Raw genomic sequence first — 21,588 nt, 5'->3', positions numbered from 1 at the left:
GAGCCCGCAGAGGCCGGCTGTACCCGTCGGCGCTGGGGTGCCAGCAGCGCGGCCGGGCTGGGGAGCGGGCCCCGGCGAGCGCGGAGGCCCCGGCGGCCCGTGACCGGGCGCGTCAGGTGACGCGGGTCACGCCGCCTCCCCGCCCGCCCCGCCGGCAGCTGCGCCGCGCTCCGCCAGCGCCGTGCGGGGGGAAGGAGGGGAGCGGCGGCGGGCGCGGCGCCAGCGCGGGACCTGCGCCCCCCGCGCCCCGAGCCCGCCGCACGCACAGGGGCCGCGGAGCCCCGCGAGGAGCGCGGCCGGCATGAGCCAGGTGCCGAGGAAGCTGCCGGAGGAGGAAGAGGGGGACGAGGAGGAGGAAGAGGAGGAGGAGATCGTGGGCTTGGCGGGCTATGCCGACGGGGCCGAGTCCTTCTCGGACGGCGACGCGGAGAGCGGCGGCGATGAGGCGTGTGAGTGCCGCTCGCGGCGGCCGCAGCGGCACCGGGGGCGGCGGGGAGCGGCGCGGCAGCGGCCGCGGGGCTGCGGGGGCGGAGGCTGGGGCTGCTCCCGGGGAGCCGAGGGGCAGCGCCGGGCTCGGAAGGGGCCGTGGGGTAGCGGCGGGCAGCGAGTGCGGGTGTGGAGTGAGGCGGGGCGGGGGCTGGGGTGAGGCCGGGACGGTGGCGGGGACACAGGGCCGCCGCCAGGAGGTGAGGTTTGGCCGCCCGCGGATGTGGGTCAGGGAGGAGGCGAGGCTTCCCGCGGGGTTTGGGGCATGAGGAGAGCCAGGGACAGCGGTGCGGGAAGGCGAGGCGTCCGGAGGGAGGGCAGGCCCAGCTGGGGACGGGATTGGGCGCTGAGAGGCCGAGGGGAGCGAGGATGCTGCGGAGGTGGCCGTGGGGAGGGCCGGGACAGGGACAGGGTGCTCGGTGGTCAGAGGGTGAAGGGAGCTCTGAGGAAGGAGCAGGGCAAAGGCTGACAGGTAGCAGGAAGCATTGGGAAAGAGGGAGGAGGCAAAGAGAGTGCAGGCAAAGTGTGTGTGTGTGATTTCTTATCAGTATTCTTCGTGTCTGGGGTGAGAGTTATTAGTTATTAGAGGCCACAGCTTGATGATGTGACCCGTGTGCCAAGGAGGTTGGGGGGTTGGGTGTCACGCTATAAAAGGCAGCGGCCACACGCAGCTCTGTGTCCGGGGCTGCTCCGCAGCTGCGAGTGTCAGTCCCACAGTGGCAGGTTCTGCTAAATGTCCGTCTGTCTGTGCCTGTGAGGAGCTGCCTTACTCACTGCATGTCCGTGTCAGTATGGATGGTGATGCCGAGAAGGACGGGCTTACCAGGAAAAGCAGTCTCATTCAGCAGAAAAAGGAAATGCCAGCTCAGAGCCTGTTGCGTTCATTCAGAAGAGCCTGAATTCATTCTTCTGAGACATATTTCACAAAGGAGCTTGGAGAACTCTCAGTATCACAGGATAAAAAAAGAAGTGCTTTTTTATAAGAGCATAATAAAAGGCCACATGTTTTAAGTCTACTTAGATACTAGTGTGCGGAAACCTTAAAGGTCCAGTCCTTCAGGCTGCCATGGGAGGTGCTGCATTGACTAATGTAATTTCGGGGAGTGGAGGAAAGTCAGTGCTTTGAGTATAAGCTTTCATGGTTAAAAGTATAGGAATGTTAGACTGTAGAGCTATACAAGTTTTGTATAGCTTACTTGAAGTCTTACTTGAACCTGCTAAAGAATTGCCTTCATTTTGATGCAAAGAGATAAAATTTTGTGTTTCTTTAGTGCTACACTAATTTAGTATTTTCTGTAGAGAAGTAACCTGTATACTGTCTTCAGACAAATTCATTTGGATATTTTTGAATAGGAACTTGTTAGACTGCTAAAAATTCCAATTGCTTCTTTATAGTAACACCAGAAAATTGTACTTAACAGAAAAGAACCTTTACATCCTGAATAGCAGGAGAAGACAATCCATGCAGGGACTATTTTACACAGGACTAAAACAAAATCCATTTTAACTGTCCAGATTCCCTGGTTTTCTGTTTCATTTTGAATTCTCTAGAGAAAGAGGCATAGAGACGTACAACATCTGAAATGGAGGGGGTTGGGATTCGGGTCTGTGTTTTGTGTAACACTGAGCTGCAGGGCAAGGAGCTTTCCCCTTTTTTTGTCCTGTCTTCCTAGCTCTGTTCAGCAAGTAGTCCAAAATTCAGTGTCAGCCTCCACTTTTCTACAAAGAAAGGATGAAAAGGGTAAAATAAGAAGAACAGCTTCAATGCATGGCTGTTGACAGTGAAGAGAAAAGGTTTAAAAGTAAAAGTGTAATTTCTTCTTGTAAGCATGTGGAAGATTTCAAAACTTTGTATTGATCATCCCTCACCCTATACTGGATTTGTGTCTCCAGCTTCACTGCTGAAGCTCTTGTGGTTCTTGTCCTTAGTTTACACTTAGGGTCATATTCAGAGACCTTAAAACACTTAAATTTACATAAAGCCTAGTAATTTTTTATAGATGCAATTAAAAAGTATTTAGAAGCAGGAAAGCCCTCTGCAGAGTGTCCAAGGAAGTGGCTTTAAGACATACCACTGCAGAGTGCTGCACTTGTGGCAGCGTGGAACCAGGTCTTCTGGTTCTGAGTCTTTTTTTGTAGCCACAAGAATTTCCTTCCACCAGGCATTTCTGCAATGTTTATGGGCCCACAGTAGCTGAACAGCCTTCTTCATTGCATACAGCCTTTTCTGTTAACTCTTTAGTCTCAGGCCATCTGTTAGTGTTGAAGATGTTCATTATATATGTTTTGTAAGGGTATTGTCTTGACAGCAATCCAAAGTGCTGCAAATACCACAGTCCCAGTACTGGAAATGCTTGCAAGATTAATGAGTTTGAAGGTAAGGGTAGAAAGTTTGAGACTGCTGCCTCTCCTTTACACAAAAATGGTTAAAACTAATGCGGGGAGGGGGGTGGAAATCTTTATTAGCTGTATTAGTTCAAAACTAGACTCAGAGGCTTGTTACCGTGTGGATGATAACATGAGCAAAATAATTCCTTTTGGCTTTATGTTACTTGAACAGATGAGCTGTGATGTTTTATTTGGATATTTGAAAGCTGGTGGGATGTACAGAATGTGGCATCCCCATCCCATACGCCTGCAAAGCATGGATAGTCACCTGCTTTGACAATTAATTGCAATTGATCTGGGATTCAGCATGGGCTTCAAAAGCTGTTTTAGTTATCTCTATATATCTAATAGCAAAAAGAAGATACTAAAGTATTCATTGTGTACTGGTGAGACAGGTTGGGACTGCTACGTGCAGTTCTCAACTCCTCAGAGCTGTGCTCTTCTGCATGTTGCAATACATGCCAAACACACTCCATAAGCAAGGACACAACTGCAGTTAACAGCAGTTTTGTAAGAAATTGAGTACTTCTCTGGGGGAAAGTGCTTTTAGGTTTGTTGAGTTAAATTTGTGAATACTTCAAAGGAATGGTCTCTTACCAGCATGGTTTCTGTTCTTTATGGATGATTAGAAAAGTTGAAATATGCAGGGCTGTTGGTATGCATTAGAGACTGGCATTTTACAACATTTACTCTTTGCAAAAGTGAACAAAGCAGGAAATGTGTTGCATCTCACAATAGGGAAAATTATCTTTTCCGTTATAGAACAGAGAAGAGTTTAGTGTTTCTCTTGGGCATATTATGATCTCACTCAGTAACCTAGTCAATGATACATCTACTGGCACTTCTGTGGCAAATTAAAAAAGGAGTTGTCATATACTCCTGCAAAGGAATGTGGGCAGGCAATGCATCGTCCAATTCCTTTACATATAAGGTAATCTCTTAACTCTCTGAGAGGGAAGTGCTGTAGAAGCCTTGCTATCTCATCAGGTTTGGATGATACTCTTACATTTCCCTGTCTTTGAACTGGCAGGATTTCAAAAGCTAAGTAACAGTCTTACTAGCAGAAGAGCTAGTCTTCATTCTTCACATCGCTAGCTAATTCTGTTTGCAGTTGCAACTGTATTTTTTTTTTTAGTATGGCTTTAATAGAAAGCAGTTTCTTGCTATTAAGAATTGCAATCAGTAAAAATCTAACAGCCTGGAATAATTTAATACCACAACGTAAAACCTCCAAGTTATTTAAAATATTTCTTCAGATATATGCGGGTTTTTAGCGTTTCTCAAGGAAGAGGGAGTTAGGTAGGTTGCCTGTCCTCTGGTTGTCTCATCAGTGGTTAGAATCTTGGAAACTAGTGTACATCTTGAACAAAATCTGAACAAAAGATGTCTCAAAAGTTATTAAGTTCCCAAAAGTTTGTGGAAAACTGGCATTCAGAGGAGAGAGGAAAGCTATATGAAGTGTTCTCAGTAGGACAGGTGAGCAGCTTTGTGTGTTCACTGTGGCAGCAGCTGGCAGACGGGTGTACACAGTGTAGCCAACTGAAATGTGCTGAAATGCAGATCAGCCGCAGCATGTCATGTCTATTATTTGGAGGAGATGTCATAAGACATACAGGAGGAAGTTGGTGTTATTGTGGTAGGAAGAGGAAGGGGACACAAAGTACAAATCCATGGTAGATGAGACTTTGTAAGTTCAGTTGTGTACAGAGCAACTGGGAGGCTTCTTTTGGTTTTTTTTTTGAAGCATGCAATAAAGCCTTAGCTTGAAGACTTTATATGTATATGTACTTTATATGCTTTTATAAAGTCTTTATGAAGCTTTGAATAAATTATTTTCTCTTCTGATGGCCAAAAAAACAGAGTGCGATGGAGGATCTTGCATGTTTGGTCTGGTTTATTTACAAGACTGTACCCCCAAAACATAAAATACTGTTACATCATCCTAGAGCAGATTTTTATTATTCTTCTGGAGGTGTGAAGTGTTGTAGGCACATGTTTCTCCCAGCCACAGGAGGTACTACCATTATTCAAGTTGATGGGAAGAGTAGAGGAGCATGTTGATCTCAGTTTCTTACTTCCTGAAGTTGTTGTGTGTAGATCAGCAGAAGTGGCTCTTGCTGTGTTTATAGGATTAGATTCTTGCAGAGTTACCTATCCCTGTTCTGCCTGTAAGCATTTCCTCTGTGCATTACTCCTGCCTGGCAATATTTGTATGTGATAATTGACAAGACCACAGTAAGTGGTAATACCTGTCAAAGCCTTTCAATTGTATTTGAAAGGGACAGGATCCCTCCGATAATGAGTTGAAAACTTGCGTTAGTCACTGGTCACAGAGACCTGCATAGATAGGCACAACCTCTCACGAGCCAGTAGATGGTGCCAGGAGATGTTTTATGCTAATTCTGCAACACCTTCAGGTTGAGAAGCCCTGCTTCTCTGTCGCTCAAATTTGGGAGACACAAACAGACCTGGACAAGGTTCTGTACCCTCTTGGCAGACATACCCTGCTCCTGTTTTTCTGAAAGCTGTGAGTTAGGCTTTAGGCACACAAGAAGACACAAGATACAGTCAGCAACCCTGAGTGCAAAACATGCTCCTAGGCAAAGGATTCCTTCAAGTTTTCCATCTTTTTCGCTAAGACTGTGTAATAAATTGGCAGGTTGAAATTGTTGCTGAGGTTTCTTGTTTTGAATTTTCACATTTTGGGAGTAAAGCTGACCACTTAATGTATGCAGGGCATATTCAAGAATGATGCATGTGAATAAATGTGTGCCAGTTTTCTGCAATTCAAAACTTATCCCAGCAGAAAAAAAAGAAAAAGAAATATAATTATGTTGTGCTATGAAGTATAATCTGAATAGTCTGTAGTGCAGTGGATGGAGAAGGTCTACCAAATCTCACTGGATAGTATGTTTAGCCTGTTGTGTGATCAGTATTTTAAACCTGACCTTTGTGGACTCTGAGTTGTACTCCGTGGATTTAACACAGAGACAAAAATGACAACTCATTTTTTGCATTGTGTTTGACACTGCAGTCACAGAGGTGTTTCAAAGTTTTTTACATATAAAGGTAGTGCCATTTCACGTCAACACCAAAGAACATTTCAAAGTTTTAGGCCAATTAAATGCAGCAATTTAGACTGCTTTAGGTGTTTTGATTAGAGATGCCTGAAGCTAGAGTTGGTATGCCTACAGGAATATATAGCTATAAATTCATGTCGTTACAGATATAACAGCATAGTTTACTGTTGGAACTACTTGATGCTGGTATAACTGCATCAGCACCAGAAAAAGTGGTGCCAGTTTCAAACTGGGGTAGGTAACACAATGAAACTCCTGTGTTCCCAGGCCTTTGTTTTGCAAATAGGCAGATGATATGCTGTAATCTTATTTATTGGATAACAAAACTTTACAGATCATAGCATAAATTACTGAGCAGCAGGTGAAATCCTACGCACCTTAGGAAAGGACTCTTCATGAGCACAGTACTGTAAGTTCCAACACAGAAGCATTGTTTGCCTGCTAAGTTGAACTCTCGTTGTAGCTCCTTGCATGTGTGATTTCATTTATTTGTTGGTTGGTTGGTTGGTTGGTTGGTTGATTTTAGAGAAAGGAAGCTCTCAGGTAGAAAGATCATGCAGAGGTACTTAATACAGTCTTACTCTATTCTTCCAGCAGTGTGATGTAGCTATCTGCTGAAAAGGGTATTTGTTATCAGATGATACTCTTTCAAAGAAAAATATATGTGGCATAGTGTTAATTAGAGTAAAATTAGGTTATGTATGATAACAGATTTTTCTCATACAAGCAGAGCAGTCAAGCCTTCTGCAGTTTCTGTCTTGGAGGTGAGAAGTAGATTTTCTGATAGTATACCCTAAGGGGCAAATAATTCAAGTCAAAATGCCTGTACCACTGCTCTCTAAGTTTAAACACTTGTAACATTTGCATAAATTCATACAAAAATCTCATTAAAATAAATATCAAATGCATGTTTTCTGGCAGTTACTAATCATATTGCCATATTATATTATTTTTCTTCTTGTGTGATTTTATTCAGTTTTGGATTTCAATGATCCCTTCAGTACTGAAGTTAAGCCAAGAATCCTGCTCATGGGATTGAGAAGAAGTGGAAAGTCTTCCATTCAGAAAGTTGTCTTTCACAAAATGTCGCCGAATGAGACTCTCTTCTTGGAGAGCACAAACAAGATCTGCAGAGAGGATGTTTCCAACAGCTCCTTTGTCAACTTTCAGATTTGGGATTTTCCTGGGCAAATTGACTTCTTTGACCCTACGTTTGATTATGAGATGATTTTCAGAGGCACTGGAGCACTGATATTTGTTATTGATTCTCAGGTAAAAAAAAGGGCTTTAAGCTACTTGTTTCTTTTCCTCCTTCAGCAATAGACAAATGGATTGGAAAGCAGAGTTTTTTTCAAAGGAAATAATTAATCTACATCACACACATTAAAAGAAGTCATTAAAACTTGAAGAGCTGCTTGGCTTTTTTTAATCTCTCTATGCAGTGTGTTCAGAAGTTAACTAATTTGTTTTAACATCTCAAGGTTCTTGCTCAGATTCCTAAGTGCTGACAGCATGAGATTGATGCACATGCTGGATGTAGGCTCAGGCTTCTACTTATAAAACATTAAAAAAATCAAGCTGTTGTTGAGCTGTAGTACTATCTAAAAATAAGTATCACAAAATTTAATATATATATTTTTTAAAACTTTCCTAACTTGTAGCTCTTCTTTTCCCTTTATTAGGATGATTACATGGAAGCATTAGCTCGGCTGCATCTTACTGTGACCAGAGCCTATAAAGTGAATCCAGATATCAACTTTGAAATCTTTATCCATAAAGTGGATGGTTTATCTGATGATCACAAGATTGAAACGCAGAGGGATATTCACCAGAGGGCAAATGATGACCTTGCAGATGCTGGATTGGAGAAGATTCACCTCAGGTGAGAAAAGTTGCTGTGCAGAGAATGCTGAGGAGAGCAGCTTATTTGACGAGTTACCATTTTCTGTCCTCTTGAAGTTGCAAGTAACAAGCTTTAGATATATGAATATATATCTAAATATATAATAATAATAATACATATGATATATACATTTGACCTGAGCCAAAGTATCCTATTTCTTACTGCTGTCTTGAAGGGAAAGATGGAGAGCTGCTTAATAACAGATGACAAATATGCCAGAATCATATCAGTTTTTGCTGCAGTTGCTGTCTTGAAATAAGTTGGGTTGGACAGTGACAACAACCAGTAGAGTTGCAGGCAGTGGTGTGTATATGCCACTACATCACTTTTGCCTTCTTTGAAAGCTCTCTGCCACACCATCCCCTCCCAGTCACTCATCCTCCCTGCTGCAGTCTGCTTGGAGCAGCTTGGGAAGACCTGTGCTGAACCTTTGCCTTGTGTCTTCTGGTAAAATGAGTCACTGTAGCAAATAGTGACAACTAGTGGATTTGGAGACTGGAACCAGAGGACATCAAGTTGTCATGGCTTTCTAAGCACTTTAAAGCCAAGTACAAATATATTAAAAAGAGAGGCCTGCTCCATGAACATGCCAGCTCTTTAGAGCTCTTAACTACTGAGCTGCATCATGGACTGATAAGTGGGTTCGCAACTTTCAAAAAGTAGATCACAACAGACATACCCAGTAATGCTCCTCTCCTGAAATTCAGTAAATATTTTTGTAAGACTACCAGCATGGCAGTTGCAATAAAAAGTTCTACATCAAGTTCTAGGTTTCAGTGTCTAGGCTGGGGGCTTTTTTACTATAGAGATGAAGTCCTGTGCTTCAATCAATCATATCATGACTTTTGATCACAGAGGGTAATTGCACTAGTGTAGGCACTTACTGTCTGACAATATTTTATTTCACTCATATTGTGAAAGGTACATCATGTTCACAGTATGTGGCTAAAAGGAAAATGTGGTGACGTTTTTTTCCAGCTTTTATCTGACAAGCATATATGATCATTCTATATTTGAAGCATTTAGCAAAGTGGTACAGAAACTGATTCCACAGCTCCCAACACTGGAAAACCTGCTTAACATCTTTATTTCAGTAAGTACTTACTATATCCTTTGTTGTAGATCTGGCTGTGTCCAACATGCATGTTCAGATACTCTGTTCACTGCCTTCTTAGAGATCATGAGCAACGTGAACTCTCAGAAATTATCAGAACTTAGCTGAAATGCACCTCCATGCAGCTTGGCCTCAGCTCCATGTCTATTAAACAGCTTTGATGAGGCGCTGAGATACTCACAGTATCCTGAGTCTCATAAAGTGGGTGAGCAGCCATCACTTTTCTGCTTATAACATCAGTTTGAATGTTGCAAAAGTCTGTGCTGCATGTATTTGTTTAAGTTGCACTTAAAACTTGTATGAATAAATATTTAAAAGAACATTAGCTAGTCTGGCCTCATGTGGGGAGCTGTCTGTAGTGCTTTCCAGGATTAATTTTATTTTGTATCAGAAGTTTACTGAGCTTAAGAAAATCTTTTTAGGTAGTGAAATTTTTAGATGTAGTCCACCACAGCTTTTACTGCTTACATAGTTACTCTGAAAGCTAGTTAGGGAGTTTTGTTAGGGAGTTTGTTACCACTGTGGAAGAGATTGCTTGCTCCACTCACCCTGTATGGCTGATCCCTTCCTTTCCTTTTTACTAGTTCTGACACTCCCCTGTTCCCTCATGGGCTTACAATACTGTGCACTTATGCACTGTTTAATTTAGTTAAAAGCAGGTGATGGAGGAGTCCTACATGCTCTTGTTCTGACACAAGGTAAGAAAGATATGGAAACATGGGACAGTGAGTGGAGGGAAGCACAGTGAGTAGATTGTAAGAAGGGGAAACTCCCTATTTTAGTGCTCATCAAATCAGGTCATAGTGGCTCCGAAAACCGCACCCTTTCTGACAGTAATCTGATTTTTCACTTGGCATCTAGCATTAATTTCTGAAGCTTCAATTTCCAAGCAAGATACTTTGTTGTATCTTTTTGTGATTTTGATATAAGAAATTATTTAATATCATTTAACAGCCTGTAAGATAAAATTAAACTTCATGGTTTCTCAGTGTGAAAATGGAGAGATAAAAGTTGGATGTGAAAGGGAAAGCTAGGAATAGAGGAAGGTCATTCCAAAACTTAATCTGTTACATATTTATACTGTTTCTTAATGAATAGTCTGCTACAAAGAGCTGTTTCTCCCAAAAGAGCTGGACCATATATATACCAGTTATTATCATGTAGTCTCAAAACTCCATGACAGAAAGGTAATGAAGAAATGATGACAACAATTCTAGAGCAATTAGGTAGTGGTTTTGGCACATAGTCTTACAGGGAAAACTGGCTGAATAATAGTCACTCCAGTCACTCATTGTGAGTCAGATCTCTTTTTGGAGTCTCCTCACTGTTTGGAGTTGGTGAAGGGTTTGTACAAAATCTCCACATGAACTGAGCACAGGCAGCTTCCTGAGTGACTGATGCCAGTTGCTGGTGTGCCTAGAACACCCAGCTCCAATCATACCTAGAATATCAGGTATAGTTTGTAAAGAAGAACAAGTAGTTCAAATAAATGGGAAGTCCAGAAAAGTGAGGGAGGTGTGCTATTTCCCCTGTTCAGTATGGGAAAGAGTCTCAGACTGTTTCTTTGCTCCAGTTTCTCAGTGACCTAGGACCATGTGTAGCTGCATCACTATTGTCCTCAGCTTGCTGTTTTTACAAATATCTTCTGTCTGTAGACAGAGAGACTCAGAATGACTGTTTGCAACCACAGGAGGATTAAACATCATTCTCCCTCATACAATTAGTTAAGGGGTGCCTCTTTACCTTGACAACTTAATAACAACAAATTTTGGCATGGATTTTGGTCATGCCTTACCTCTGGAAGCCAATGGGTTGGATATCAGGGTGTAGGTGTATTCGTGTTCTACTTTTGGTTTTGCAGCAGCATCCATGAGGAAGTGCTTTCATTTATGCCACAGAGACTTCCAAGGCAAAAAGCTGATGATGACAAAAATTGATCTGCAATCACGCTTAAGTTCACAGCAGGTTTTTTCCCAAGTTTATAACGCCACATTGTGTGAGAACCATCACTGTTATCATGCTGCTTCTGCATTCTTTAATGAAACTGCTTGTAAGTCATTAAATAACTGGCACTCAAAATACACATTACTCTTACCTAACTAACACACTTAACTAGCTTCATATAGAAGGATGCCTATTTCTTAATTACTGTGGCCTTGTCAACCAATCAAGTTGTGTGACATGGGAAAACAAGTTTTCATTTGAGGGTTGTTTGGTTTGTTTCGAGGGATATCAAAAAGTATGTATTAAAACAAACAATTATTACAAGTAAAATAAAATAATGTACAGTTTTGATCATTTAATGATTTAAATTTTGTGATCTGTAAATTGAAATGTAGTATTTAAAATAATTCATAAAATTTGCTATGTGATGTAAGACCTGTTTAAATAATTGTTCAAAATTCATTACTTACTGGATGTTACTGGCAATATCCTCTTAAGTTCTTTTGAGAGTTGCTTTCTAGGACCAAATTCTGACTTACTTTCATACATTGAAGACAGAAAAAGACAGGCCTGCTTACCTATCCTAGGAATTGGAGGAATACTACTACTTTTACTGAACCCATTCCATTTAAGGAATAGAAACTGTTTTCTACATCATCACACCCCATATAGTTGAGAAATGTGGTTTGAATTTCAAGTACCTAAGGTTTTTACCTATCCAAAATAAAATCTCATATATTTATTGCATATTTTTCACAATGACTCTCTTGGTTCAGATTAACCATTAATCTTGGTCCAGATTAATATTAATTAATATTCTTACATCAATTCAGAGTGCTTTTAGCACATGTTGCATCTTCTCTGCAGACTGTAGGGTTGTGTCAGAGAGAACTGGTGCTTATTCAGACCCTGCTCTCATTTAATCAATGGCAGCCTTTCATTCAGTAAGGAACCCACCAGTTCTAGTAATAGAAACAGTTGATTTCTTATTGTCATTTTCCCTAAGCATTAATGATGTAATGTCTCTTTGAACAGTACTTTTTATCCACCTTTTCCTGGTTTTTCATGATTTGTTATTATTGTTTCTACAATTTCTATTTGGGTTTTTTTGCAGACTAGGGGCAGCAGGTGGGAGGTGGGGTGTTGAGTAGCTTCTACACAAAAAATCTGGAAAATCCTTTGATATTTTGTTTACAGTTGTACTAAAAACCCTGGCAAATGAAATATTTGAAGGCATGTAGGTAAATTTAGTGGTTACTACTCCCAGCAGTCCATCCTACCATTTCACAAAGGCTTCTGTCACCATAAAAAGTTCTCAAGAAGCAAATATGTGCAGTTTCTCAGCAGGTCCTACCACAATGGATCAGTTGCAATTGAAAACAAGCATAGCTGAAGTTAAGAAACCAATTTCTGCCCTTAACCAGCAGGTGTAACTGCTGGCATGGCAAATGTCTCAAGATGTTCATGGCAGATATTCAGAAAACTTTCTGAACTCTCACTGCACGTACGGGCAGGCTGCAGCACCTGAAGCTCTGAGATGAAAAAATCACTTCTCATTGTTAAATGTTACTATATTGTCACTGGCATCTTAATAATTTAAAGTGCATCTTACCTGTACAGCTGAAATTGTTGCAATGTCTCTCTTTGTGCAATACAAAACTTTGTAATTGACTTCTCATGAATGACACTGCAGGGCTCAAGTTTCAGCTCTTCTGTCTGAAATGACTTGTATTTTCAAGTACAGTTTTGGCAATGAGTTACAGCTATGTACTTACATGATATTTCAAGAGAGTCTTGTAATTAATCTTATTTGACAGCATCTGTTGAACTGTCTGAGGTGATGTCAGAATAACTGTATAAAAAGTAAAATTACAGAACTCCCATATATGGCTGGAACAACCAGCATAAATATGCATACAGTTTTTTTCTCTGTGCTCAAAGAACACAGACTCATAGAACCCTGTAGGCTGAAAGGGCCCTTTAGAGGTCAGATGCTGCTCAGAGTCAGGCCAGTTACAGCAAGTTGGTTATGGCTGGGTCCAGTTCAGCTTTGTGCATTTGGAAGGATCAAAACTCTACAAACTCGCAGGTCAGCATGCTCCCAATCCTTCACCACTGTTACGTTAATTTTTTTTTTCTTGTATCAAGTCAGAATTACAGCCTGTGCCTTTTGGCTTCTGTCCTTCAAATTTATAGCTCTGAGAAGAGTTTGGCTTTGGCTCTGGCTTCTCTGAACCCTTACATTAGGTATTTGTCCATAGCAATGAGTCTTCTTCAGGGTGAACAAAGCCATTTCTCTGAGACTCTCCTTCTACATCCTGTGCTTCAGCCCATTTACCTAAGGTATCCACAGTGTATACTTTGGTTTGGATATTTTTTTATTACTGACTTACTGAAATATGCCACTCATTCTTTTCCATTATGAAATTCACTTCTATACTCCTTTATTACTAATGGAGGTTTGCAGCCTTAGCTCTGTGTGCAGTGATGGAAGAATGACATCTCTTTAAGAAAATGCCCAAAACACTGGTGGCTGTTGTTCAATAGCATATCTAGTGTTGGAAATTTTTCTGCCTATTTCAGTAAATGAAAAGCAGGATAGTCATTTTAGTTACTTAACTGTATGTTAAATAGCTGACTTAGAAAAGAAGGAAGAAAAAACCAAAAAAGTTCTGTAACTGTACAAAAGAAGCTGAAACTATTAAAACTTGTTAGGGGTTTTCAGTGTGGTTTTTAGTGTTTACAGAACTACAGCAGTCCCAAACCATGTTAAAATGGGAATCCCATATGTGGAGACAATTCAGTTGGGTGGAGAAAGTTGCTTGTCTTCCCATATAGGTGTATACTGAACAGTATTTTATAGCTTGTGCTTTAGCAATACTGGGAAATTGGCCTTTTTTCATGTTGGGACAGCTGCACAGGTGTAATCCCTTGACATCAGCCAGCAATGCTACTGTTTTCAGTTAAGCAGTACACTTTTTTTTTTTTTTTTTTCCCAGGAAGCAGAGGCTTATGGCAGTTTACCTTATCTACACAAAGAGTAAGAGCTAGCATTCCTGGTTAGCTTCTTAGGGCTGTGAATACGATATATCTCCAGTATGGAGAGCGTCTTAATCAGCTTGGCAGGATGACAGGAACATAGCTGTCATCACTTTAGCAAGCCTTAGCATTTTAAATATGGCTTTAACCACCACTGCTACATGAAACCTTGAAGGCACCATCAGAACGCTGGTTTCTCTTCTGTGATTCTAAAAGATGTTCTACAGAACCAGACAGTAGAACAGCTACAGACTGTAATGAAAAAATTTCTTAATTTCCTTGAGAAATCAGTTCCTTAACAATACTGTCTTCTTTGTCCATCAGAGTTTTCTTTCCTCTATTTCTGTCTTCTCATATGCCCAGCTAGAATAACTTTAGATTACAGCTTTCTTTTATGTCTGTTGCTACAACACCAAAAGCTTGAACTTGGAAGATTTTTCTGTTCCACCCTTGCCCTCCCTCATTTTCCACTGAAAAGAAATGCAATCTCTCCATGTGGAGAAGTTTGGGAGTGCCACTTGACCTTATGTCTGCTCAGAGGCAGAAACTGTTGGAAGGTTTGTGAGCATTATGGTTTGCTAAAAATATAACAGTGCTCTATGTACAGTTCTTTCAAAATGAGCTTGATTGCAATTTATTTTCTTTAGCCTAGCCTTTTTGTATAACAGGCAAGTAAGGGAACAGAAAAGCTTGGGATTCATTTGAAAACATGGATTCCACTTCATTTTTCTTTTTTTCTTCTCTTGAATAGAATTCTGGGATTGAAAAAGCATTTTTATTTGATGTAGTCAGTAAGATCTATATTGCAACAGACAGCACTCCAGTGGATATGCAAACTTACGAGCTCTGCTGCGATATGATAGATGTTGTGATTGACATTTCTTGTATATACGGGTAAGTAAATAATGTATGTTTTCCGTAAAGCTGTGTACTGAGAATCTGAATACCGTCAAAATTATTGTGATGTGGGTGTAAACAATAGTGAGAATGGGTAATTTGTCAGGACAGGAAAGGAGGAAATGGCTGGCTTCTCAGGGACTGATCCTTCCCAGCAATAAGCATTGCTCCCTGTTCAGTCTCTTTTGTGAGCATCTTCCTCTTTCTATGCTAATAATTTTATTTGGAGGAAGAAGTGGGAAGAAACCAACCTAAAATAAAAGGAAACATCATGTTTTTGTTCCCTAGGAATGAAATCAACAGAAGGATGCCTCCTGTTTAAAAAAGAAGTGAGGCCATATTTAGTTTTATTGAATAGCCAGTGGCCTCTAATAGCATCAGAGAGTTGTTTCACTCTCAGTTCAGTTCTCTGTTTGTCCCCTATTCCCTACATGACCTTTCTGGGTTTTTTTTCAGTTTCCCCTTCTTGTACATTAGCAAGTGGAAATCTCCTGGGCTAGCATGTGCATCTTGCAAGTTATGTGTTCAGTGGCTTGGCCCTTGGCCAAATGTAATGCCTACCATTCCTGGGAAAGGCAGGGGCACATTTAAGAATTAGTGCATTAAAATGCTTACACTTGGAGGCCAATGCACAACAGGCTTAGAGTGTGGTAAGCTGGAGTAGCTTTACTTTTGTACCCACTGACAGACTTCTTGCACTCTTGGAGAACATCCAAGGGAGAGTCCTGGTGCAGATGTGCAGTAAGCACTGGAACAATAAACTGTTGAATACTTAACGTATAATCTCTGAAGTTTGTATTTTCTACCTTGTGTTTCAGATTTGGAGTCAACACTTCAGTAATTGTGTAAGAACTTGTTTTACAGAGGTATAAAATAAAGGATGCTGATTTTTGTAAAGAGAAGGATTCTGTTGGGTAGCTCAAAAAATTGTGCATTTAATAATTACCTGTACAACACCACTTGTGGGGCTCTTTATTTACAAAATATCATTCTGCCACTGTGGTTGTGTAGCCATTTCACATTTATCACCAGAGATCTGCTTGCCATTTTTTAGCTACAGACTAAAGACATGATATTACAATTAATTTCTTGTCTTCTGCTCCTGGAGCATCTGTGGAACTTGCCACTTTAATATATTATTGAGACTAATTGTTCTGGAAGGTTGATGATAACTATTCATTTAACAATATCTGTGTGTGCATTCAGGAATGAGGTTAAAATGACAATGTTACAACGTAAAAAAACATAATACAGTGATCATCATGACACAGCATCTGTGAATGAGAAATCTCTTTCCATAATATGTTGCAAAAGTCAACATCTTATGAGGAAAGTCTCATGATGTCTTAAACTATCAGTCAGCTGCTACTGCTCAAGCAAGGTTACTGGGTTTGGAGTTATCAGTACAGACCTCCTGTTTCACACATGTTTATGATAAGTCATAACCTAAAGCACCAATTAAAAGAGAAGCAGCCTTGTGGTAAATGGATGGTAACTTACAGAGGAAAAAATAAGGTTCCAGTTCAGGCACTTGGCAATCAATCAATCAGATTTCTAGCCTCAGATCTAAAGTTTGGTGTAAGGAAAGGTTTTGGTGATGGCATGAACAGTTTAATCTCTTTGTCTTCTTAGTTTGCATAGTGTGTAGTTTGAAGAAGAGTCTCTGAAAGATTATAATGAAGATTTCATAAAGTTTGAGATTCTTTAGTGAGCGAACCAATGCAACAGTATTTTTGTTAGCTAATCTGGTGTCTTTTCTTGTTTGTTTGAATATTGCTCTTTAGGCTTAAAGATGATGGCACTGGAACTCCTTATGACAAAGAATCAATGGCAATCATAAAACTGAATAATACAACTGTCCTTTATTTAAAAGAGGTGACAAAATTCCTCGCTCTTGTTTGTTTTGTCAGAGAAGAAAGCTTTGAGAGAAAAGGTATTTTCCCCTTTTCTAATATTGCGTTTATCTTCCCTTATATTAGTGAGTTAATTAATAACTCAGGTTGTTATTAGCTGATAACAGTTTCTAACTGTATCATAAATATTGAGGTAAGTACAGCTTGATACAGCTTACATAACATTTTTAAAGGGATGAAAGTACTCGTGCAAGCATTAAGATGGAATGAAATCATAAATGTATTTGACAACTTTCTGATATGAAAGCATTTGTAAGTTTACATCCAATGCAGTAAAGCTTCCACCTGCAACTGTAGACTGTGTTAGTTTATCTTGACTGACACTGATTTGTATGTGTTGACATGTACATACACATTTGGAACAGCTTGTCTGCCAAAACCAAGGGAAAATTTTTGAAACTGACTGATAGAGTGTTCTTGCTTTTCTTATATCTGAAAGGAGGCTTTTGAAAAATTGCATATTTAGGACCTGGTCCTATTTAGGAGTGCTTTAATATTCTGCTGTTAAAGTGTAAAAAAATTTCTTTGTTATCTTTCTGACCCTGGTTCAAGTCAATACTGAACCCTTAATTCATGACCTCTTTGCTCACTGGCACAATGTTCACTGAGTTGCTGGTCTTTGTGACATTCTCTGAGACCAAAACTCAGCAGTGGAAGAGCAAGCTGTCATCTGGGCTTGTGTGCACCATCTTGTGATAGCAATTTCACCAGTCAGTGTTGATGTGTTTTTGAATGCAGCACTTGTACCATGTCCACTGGGCTGTTCGACAGCCTATGGAGCTTTTGATAGAATTCAAACTGGTCACGTGTCTCTTCCATACCCTTACCAGATATGAATGTTGAATGCAGTCACTTTCTGTTGAAAGCATAAGAAGTGTTGCTTCTGCATATTTACTAACAGCACTGTTTCAGAAAGACACCATGTTAAATAAACATCCATTAGGGTTTGTCCATAACTGTGTGAGGTTGTTGTGTCTGCGTAGTTGGGACACTTGGTAGCCTGCACTTTTCTGCAATACAGTTCTGGTATTATAATGGAGATGAGCTTTTTGTGACTCATGAATTCCAAGTAATATTTTGTCTTAACTGTAAGGAGACGGAAAACAGTTCATTGGGAAAAAAAACCCGAAGTGTAACATGGTGGATTAAACCACTTAAAAATATGTATCTTCTGTTAGGAAAATTGAAGTGGAAAATGCTGCAGTATTTGAGTTAAGAAAGCTTATGGCATTAACATTGAAAGGTCATGAGCTCAGTACCAAAATTATAAAATTGTATTGTGGCACTTTGTATTGTGGCAATTGAATTGTAGCACTCAGTAAGTCTTCCAATTGACTACCAATATGGCTTTTCTGTGGGATCACATTCAGCCCACTGACATGGTAATGTTATCTGCCTATTATGTAAGTAGCTCATCTAACAGCATGTCTATTATGTTACTTTCTAATTACTTTGTAAGATGAAATGGTAACAGTTCTATCAAGTATCCATTTTAAAGTTTATGTATTGTCAAAAAATGAATATTTTTTGATTAATAGATGCTACTTATTTTTATTGCAATTATTCTGTAAAGCAGATTTCTAAAATGACACCATATTTTATGAAAGATTTAGGTTTTCTTCTAGTATACTGAGCACTTCTTCAAAGCCCTTTATTAAATTAAGGATCTGTTATCTGCCAGTAACTTTTATGTATTTTCTCTTAAAACTTAAAAGTATATTTAATAGCAGACATAGTATCAAGCTGTAATGCTTGCTGAATTATTTGCATTTATCAAATAAGCTTTTGCTTATCACAGAAAAAATTCAGTTCACTGAATATGATCACAGAATATAAGCAATGGTTTCATTACCTTATTTATGTGTATGTCGTTATTAATATGTAAAACATTTCTGTCTCTATAGGATTAATAGACTACAATTTCCATTGTTTTCGGAAAGCCATACAAGAAGTATTTGAAGTAAGAATGAAAGTAGTAAGATCTCGAAAACATCAAAGCCACCTGCAAAAAAATAAAAGACCCACTCCCAATGGGACACCAAGAATGCCATTGTAACTGAGGTTTTCTGGCAATATGGCAAGCAAAGTTTTCATGAAGTTGACGTGACTTCTGCATCTCATTGCACTGAGTGAAGAGGAAAACAAATGGGACTGATGTATTATATGAATTTTCCCTGAACGTTCAGAAAGCACTGTTTAAATATTTTTATCCAATCAGTTTTTTTCATATAGTGAGCACTTTGAGCAAAATGTTGTATATATAAACATTGAGGTGAGCACTTGTAAGAATTTTCTTAATATATGCTGTAAACCTTTTTCATGCCATATTAAGAAAAAAACAGCTGTGACAGAAATACTGGGTACATAATTTGCACTTTTTCATGTTTTCCTTGTGGACTTGGACTTTGATAAACTTAGTTTTTATGGTGATTTTGATGCATGGTGTCAGGTAAAATGTATGCTGTAGTTTATTTACCTGCTACAATCAAATTGGTTAGTAAACAATTAAGAAAACTTGGTACAATGCCTTTTTAAATTTGTGACAGCTAAGACCTAACATTCATACAGATCTAATTTCCTATATTTTTCAATTTGTAAACTGAAGAATAATATTGAAGTATTACAGCAATAAGCACCTTACCAGGGATCGTAACTGGTAGGTAAATATTAGCTTTTATAAAACAGGCTTTTGGCCAAATTTCATCCGGATTTCTCCTTAACACTGGTCATGCCCTCTCTTGGGTCTGGTTTTATTATTTACCTCAGCATATACCACTAAAATACCTTTCTATAAAAGTGATTGTTTTGTAAAATGGCTCTATGTTGCACTGGTATTTTTATAAGGCTTCAGAGGAGTATGTTGTATCTGTATGGCTGGATTTACATTGCTAAGTTTATGTCGAGGGCCTGCACATGTACAGTTGGTGCAATGAAGAATCTGTTTGTATTTCCACCCTGGCATTCTGATGTACTGATAAGTCATAAAGGTGTGAGCACTGGGTTGTGATTCCCTCTAACAGGGGTACATCTGTGATTGAAATCAAGACAAGACCATTAAAATGAGGACTGGACAATCTACCGGCTGTAATAATCAGCATACATCACTACTTTTTATTTTAATATTGAACATGGGCAGATTTACCACAAGATCAGCCAGGACAGCAGAGCACTCTCAAACCTGAAAAGAAGTAACACTTACTTTCCATGTTCTGTATTCAGTGTTTTTGTTTAATTAGTGATACAGAGTTATAATTTTTAGATGGAAGGGAAACACTAATTTTTACCAATTGCATGCGCAGTCCAGTGGTTTTGTTGGAAGCTTTTGGGAGTGAGAAGAATTTGACCAGAACGAGAGGGAACTTGGTGTACACCAGAAACAGGTAAGGAGGAATGTATGTGCCTTACAGCCAATCTGCCCCTAGCCAGAATAGCTCTGGAGGTGGGCAGGAAGATAGAACCAATAGCTCTGTCAAGAGTTGTGTGATAGTAATGCAGTTCTAGGGGCTCAAGAAGGTAAGAAATACTGATAATAGTGAAAACCACTGATCCTGGTGCTGGTGTGACAGCACCAGTGACAGTAGCTGTAGTCAAATCAGTGTGTTTAAAAACCACAGAGTTCAGATGCCTTTTGGTACTGTCACCCATTATCTTAGTTGAGATAATTATTCTTCTGACTAGCCTCTCAGTTAAAGTAATGCAAAGCTTTTTTCAGAGTTCACCAAAGTAGTGATGGGTAAGAGACACCTTTTGGCAGCTTTGCAGTCCACAGGACTTTCACTGAAGGGCTGCTGTCATTTCTGGCCACGTGTTTGTCTTTCATATTGTTGAGATCCCCCATTGGGTCACAATCTCTTCACAATCCCTTCAGCCCACCAGGTGTAGGTGGCTATGTGGGACTAAGAACACCTACCAGGCTGGGCCAGAATTTTTTTTTTTAAATGTGTAAATTATCTCATCATAGTGGCTACGGTATGAGTCATAACTAAATGTAGCTTCCATATAATTGGCCTGAGTTCTATGTAGCCATGCATTCCCTTCTATTAGATACCATCAACTTGTTTAAGACAGTGAAGTTACCTCTTGTAGTCCCCTCTAGAATTTAGAATAGACTATCTAGCATAATTTAGTTAATACTACTTTAGCCAACATAAAACTTGCAATTTGATATTATCAGAGTAAGTGTAATTTTCATCAGATTACTTATGTTTCAAATATAAAATTGAAAGAACGTTAAAAATTCATTAGTTTTAGTGTTTAACTTTGGTATTTTCAGGTTACATGATGACTCATTTCACTTTTGAGTAATCACTTTCTTATGTTCTAGCTGAAGTGATTGAGCACTGAGTGAGGCATGCAAGGTTCTTTTTAAGATCATGTTTTAAAACTTGCTTTTATTTAAAAAAATCTTTTAAATTTTATTGAGATTCTAGTTTTTATTTTAAAGAAATTAAATATCCCATGTGCCACAAGAGTCACTTAAGGCAGTGTTGATACACCTTTTCTAAAATTAGAAATTGTGGAAGAGTAATTACTTTCCAAATAGTCCAGTATTTATACAGTACCTGATCCATAAGTTTCCATTTCTTATTTATCATTGAAGTTGACTAAAAATGGTAGGGACCATTAATGAACAAGCCATGTCTTTTACTGGTTTACAATAACCCAAACCAATTTAGCATCCCATAGACATTTTAAAGTCAGGAGCTAGAATAACTATAAAATACTGGTTCCAAGAACTTGTTATAGTTGAGAAAATCCCTGTAAATAAAGACAGCAGCTCAAAATGTATGAAGGGTTCTCTGGAGAGTTCAAATGCACCATTTG

General features: G+C 39.5%; 2 protein-coding genes across 2 annotated transcripts in view; both read left to right on the top strand.

Annotated features, from left to right (window-relative positions):
- UBE2J1 (ubiquitin conjugating enzyme E2 J1) overlaps nt 1-21,588 on the top strand; it is a 179,574-nt gene that overhangs the window by 121,779 nt on the left and 36,207 nt on the right. The window lies entirely within an intron of this gene.
- On the top strand, nt 136-21,005 carry RRAGD (Ras related GTP binding D). The gene is made up of 7 exons (XM_056487514.1): nt 136-449; nt 6,931-7,226; nt 7,637-7,836; nt 8,836-8,950; nt 14,706-14,848; nt 16,636-16,784; nt 18,669-21,005. The coding sequence occupies exons 1-7, from the start codon at nt 302-304 to the stop codon at nt 18,818-18,820; spliced, it is 1,203 nt and encodes a 400-aa protein (XP_056343489.1). The 5' UTR covers nt 136-301; the 3' UTR covers nt 18,821-21,005.

The sequence above is a fragment of the Oenanthe melanoleuca genome, chromosome 3 (assembly GCF_029582105.1).
Source record: "Oenanthe melanoleuca isolate GR-GAL-2019-014 chromosome 3, OMel1.0, whole genome shotgun sequence".
Taxonomy (NCBI): Eukaryota; Metazoa; Chordata; class Aves; order Passeriformes; family Muscicapidae; genus Oenanthe; species Oenanthe melanoleuca.
This window is presented reverse-complemented; position numbering and strand designations above follow the sequence as displayed.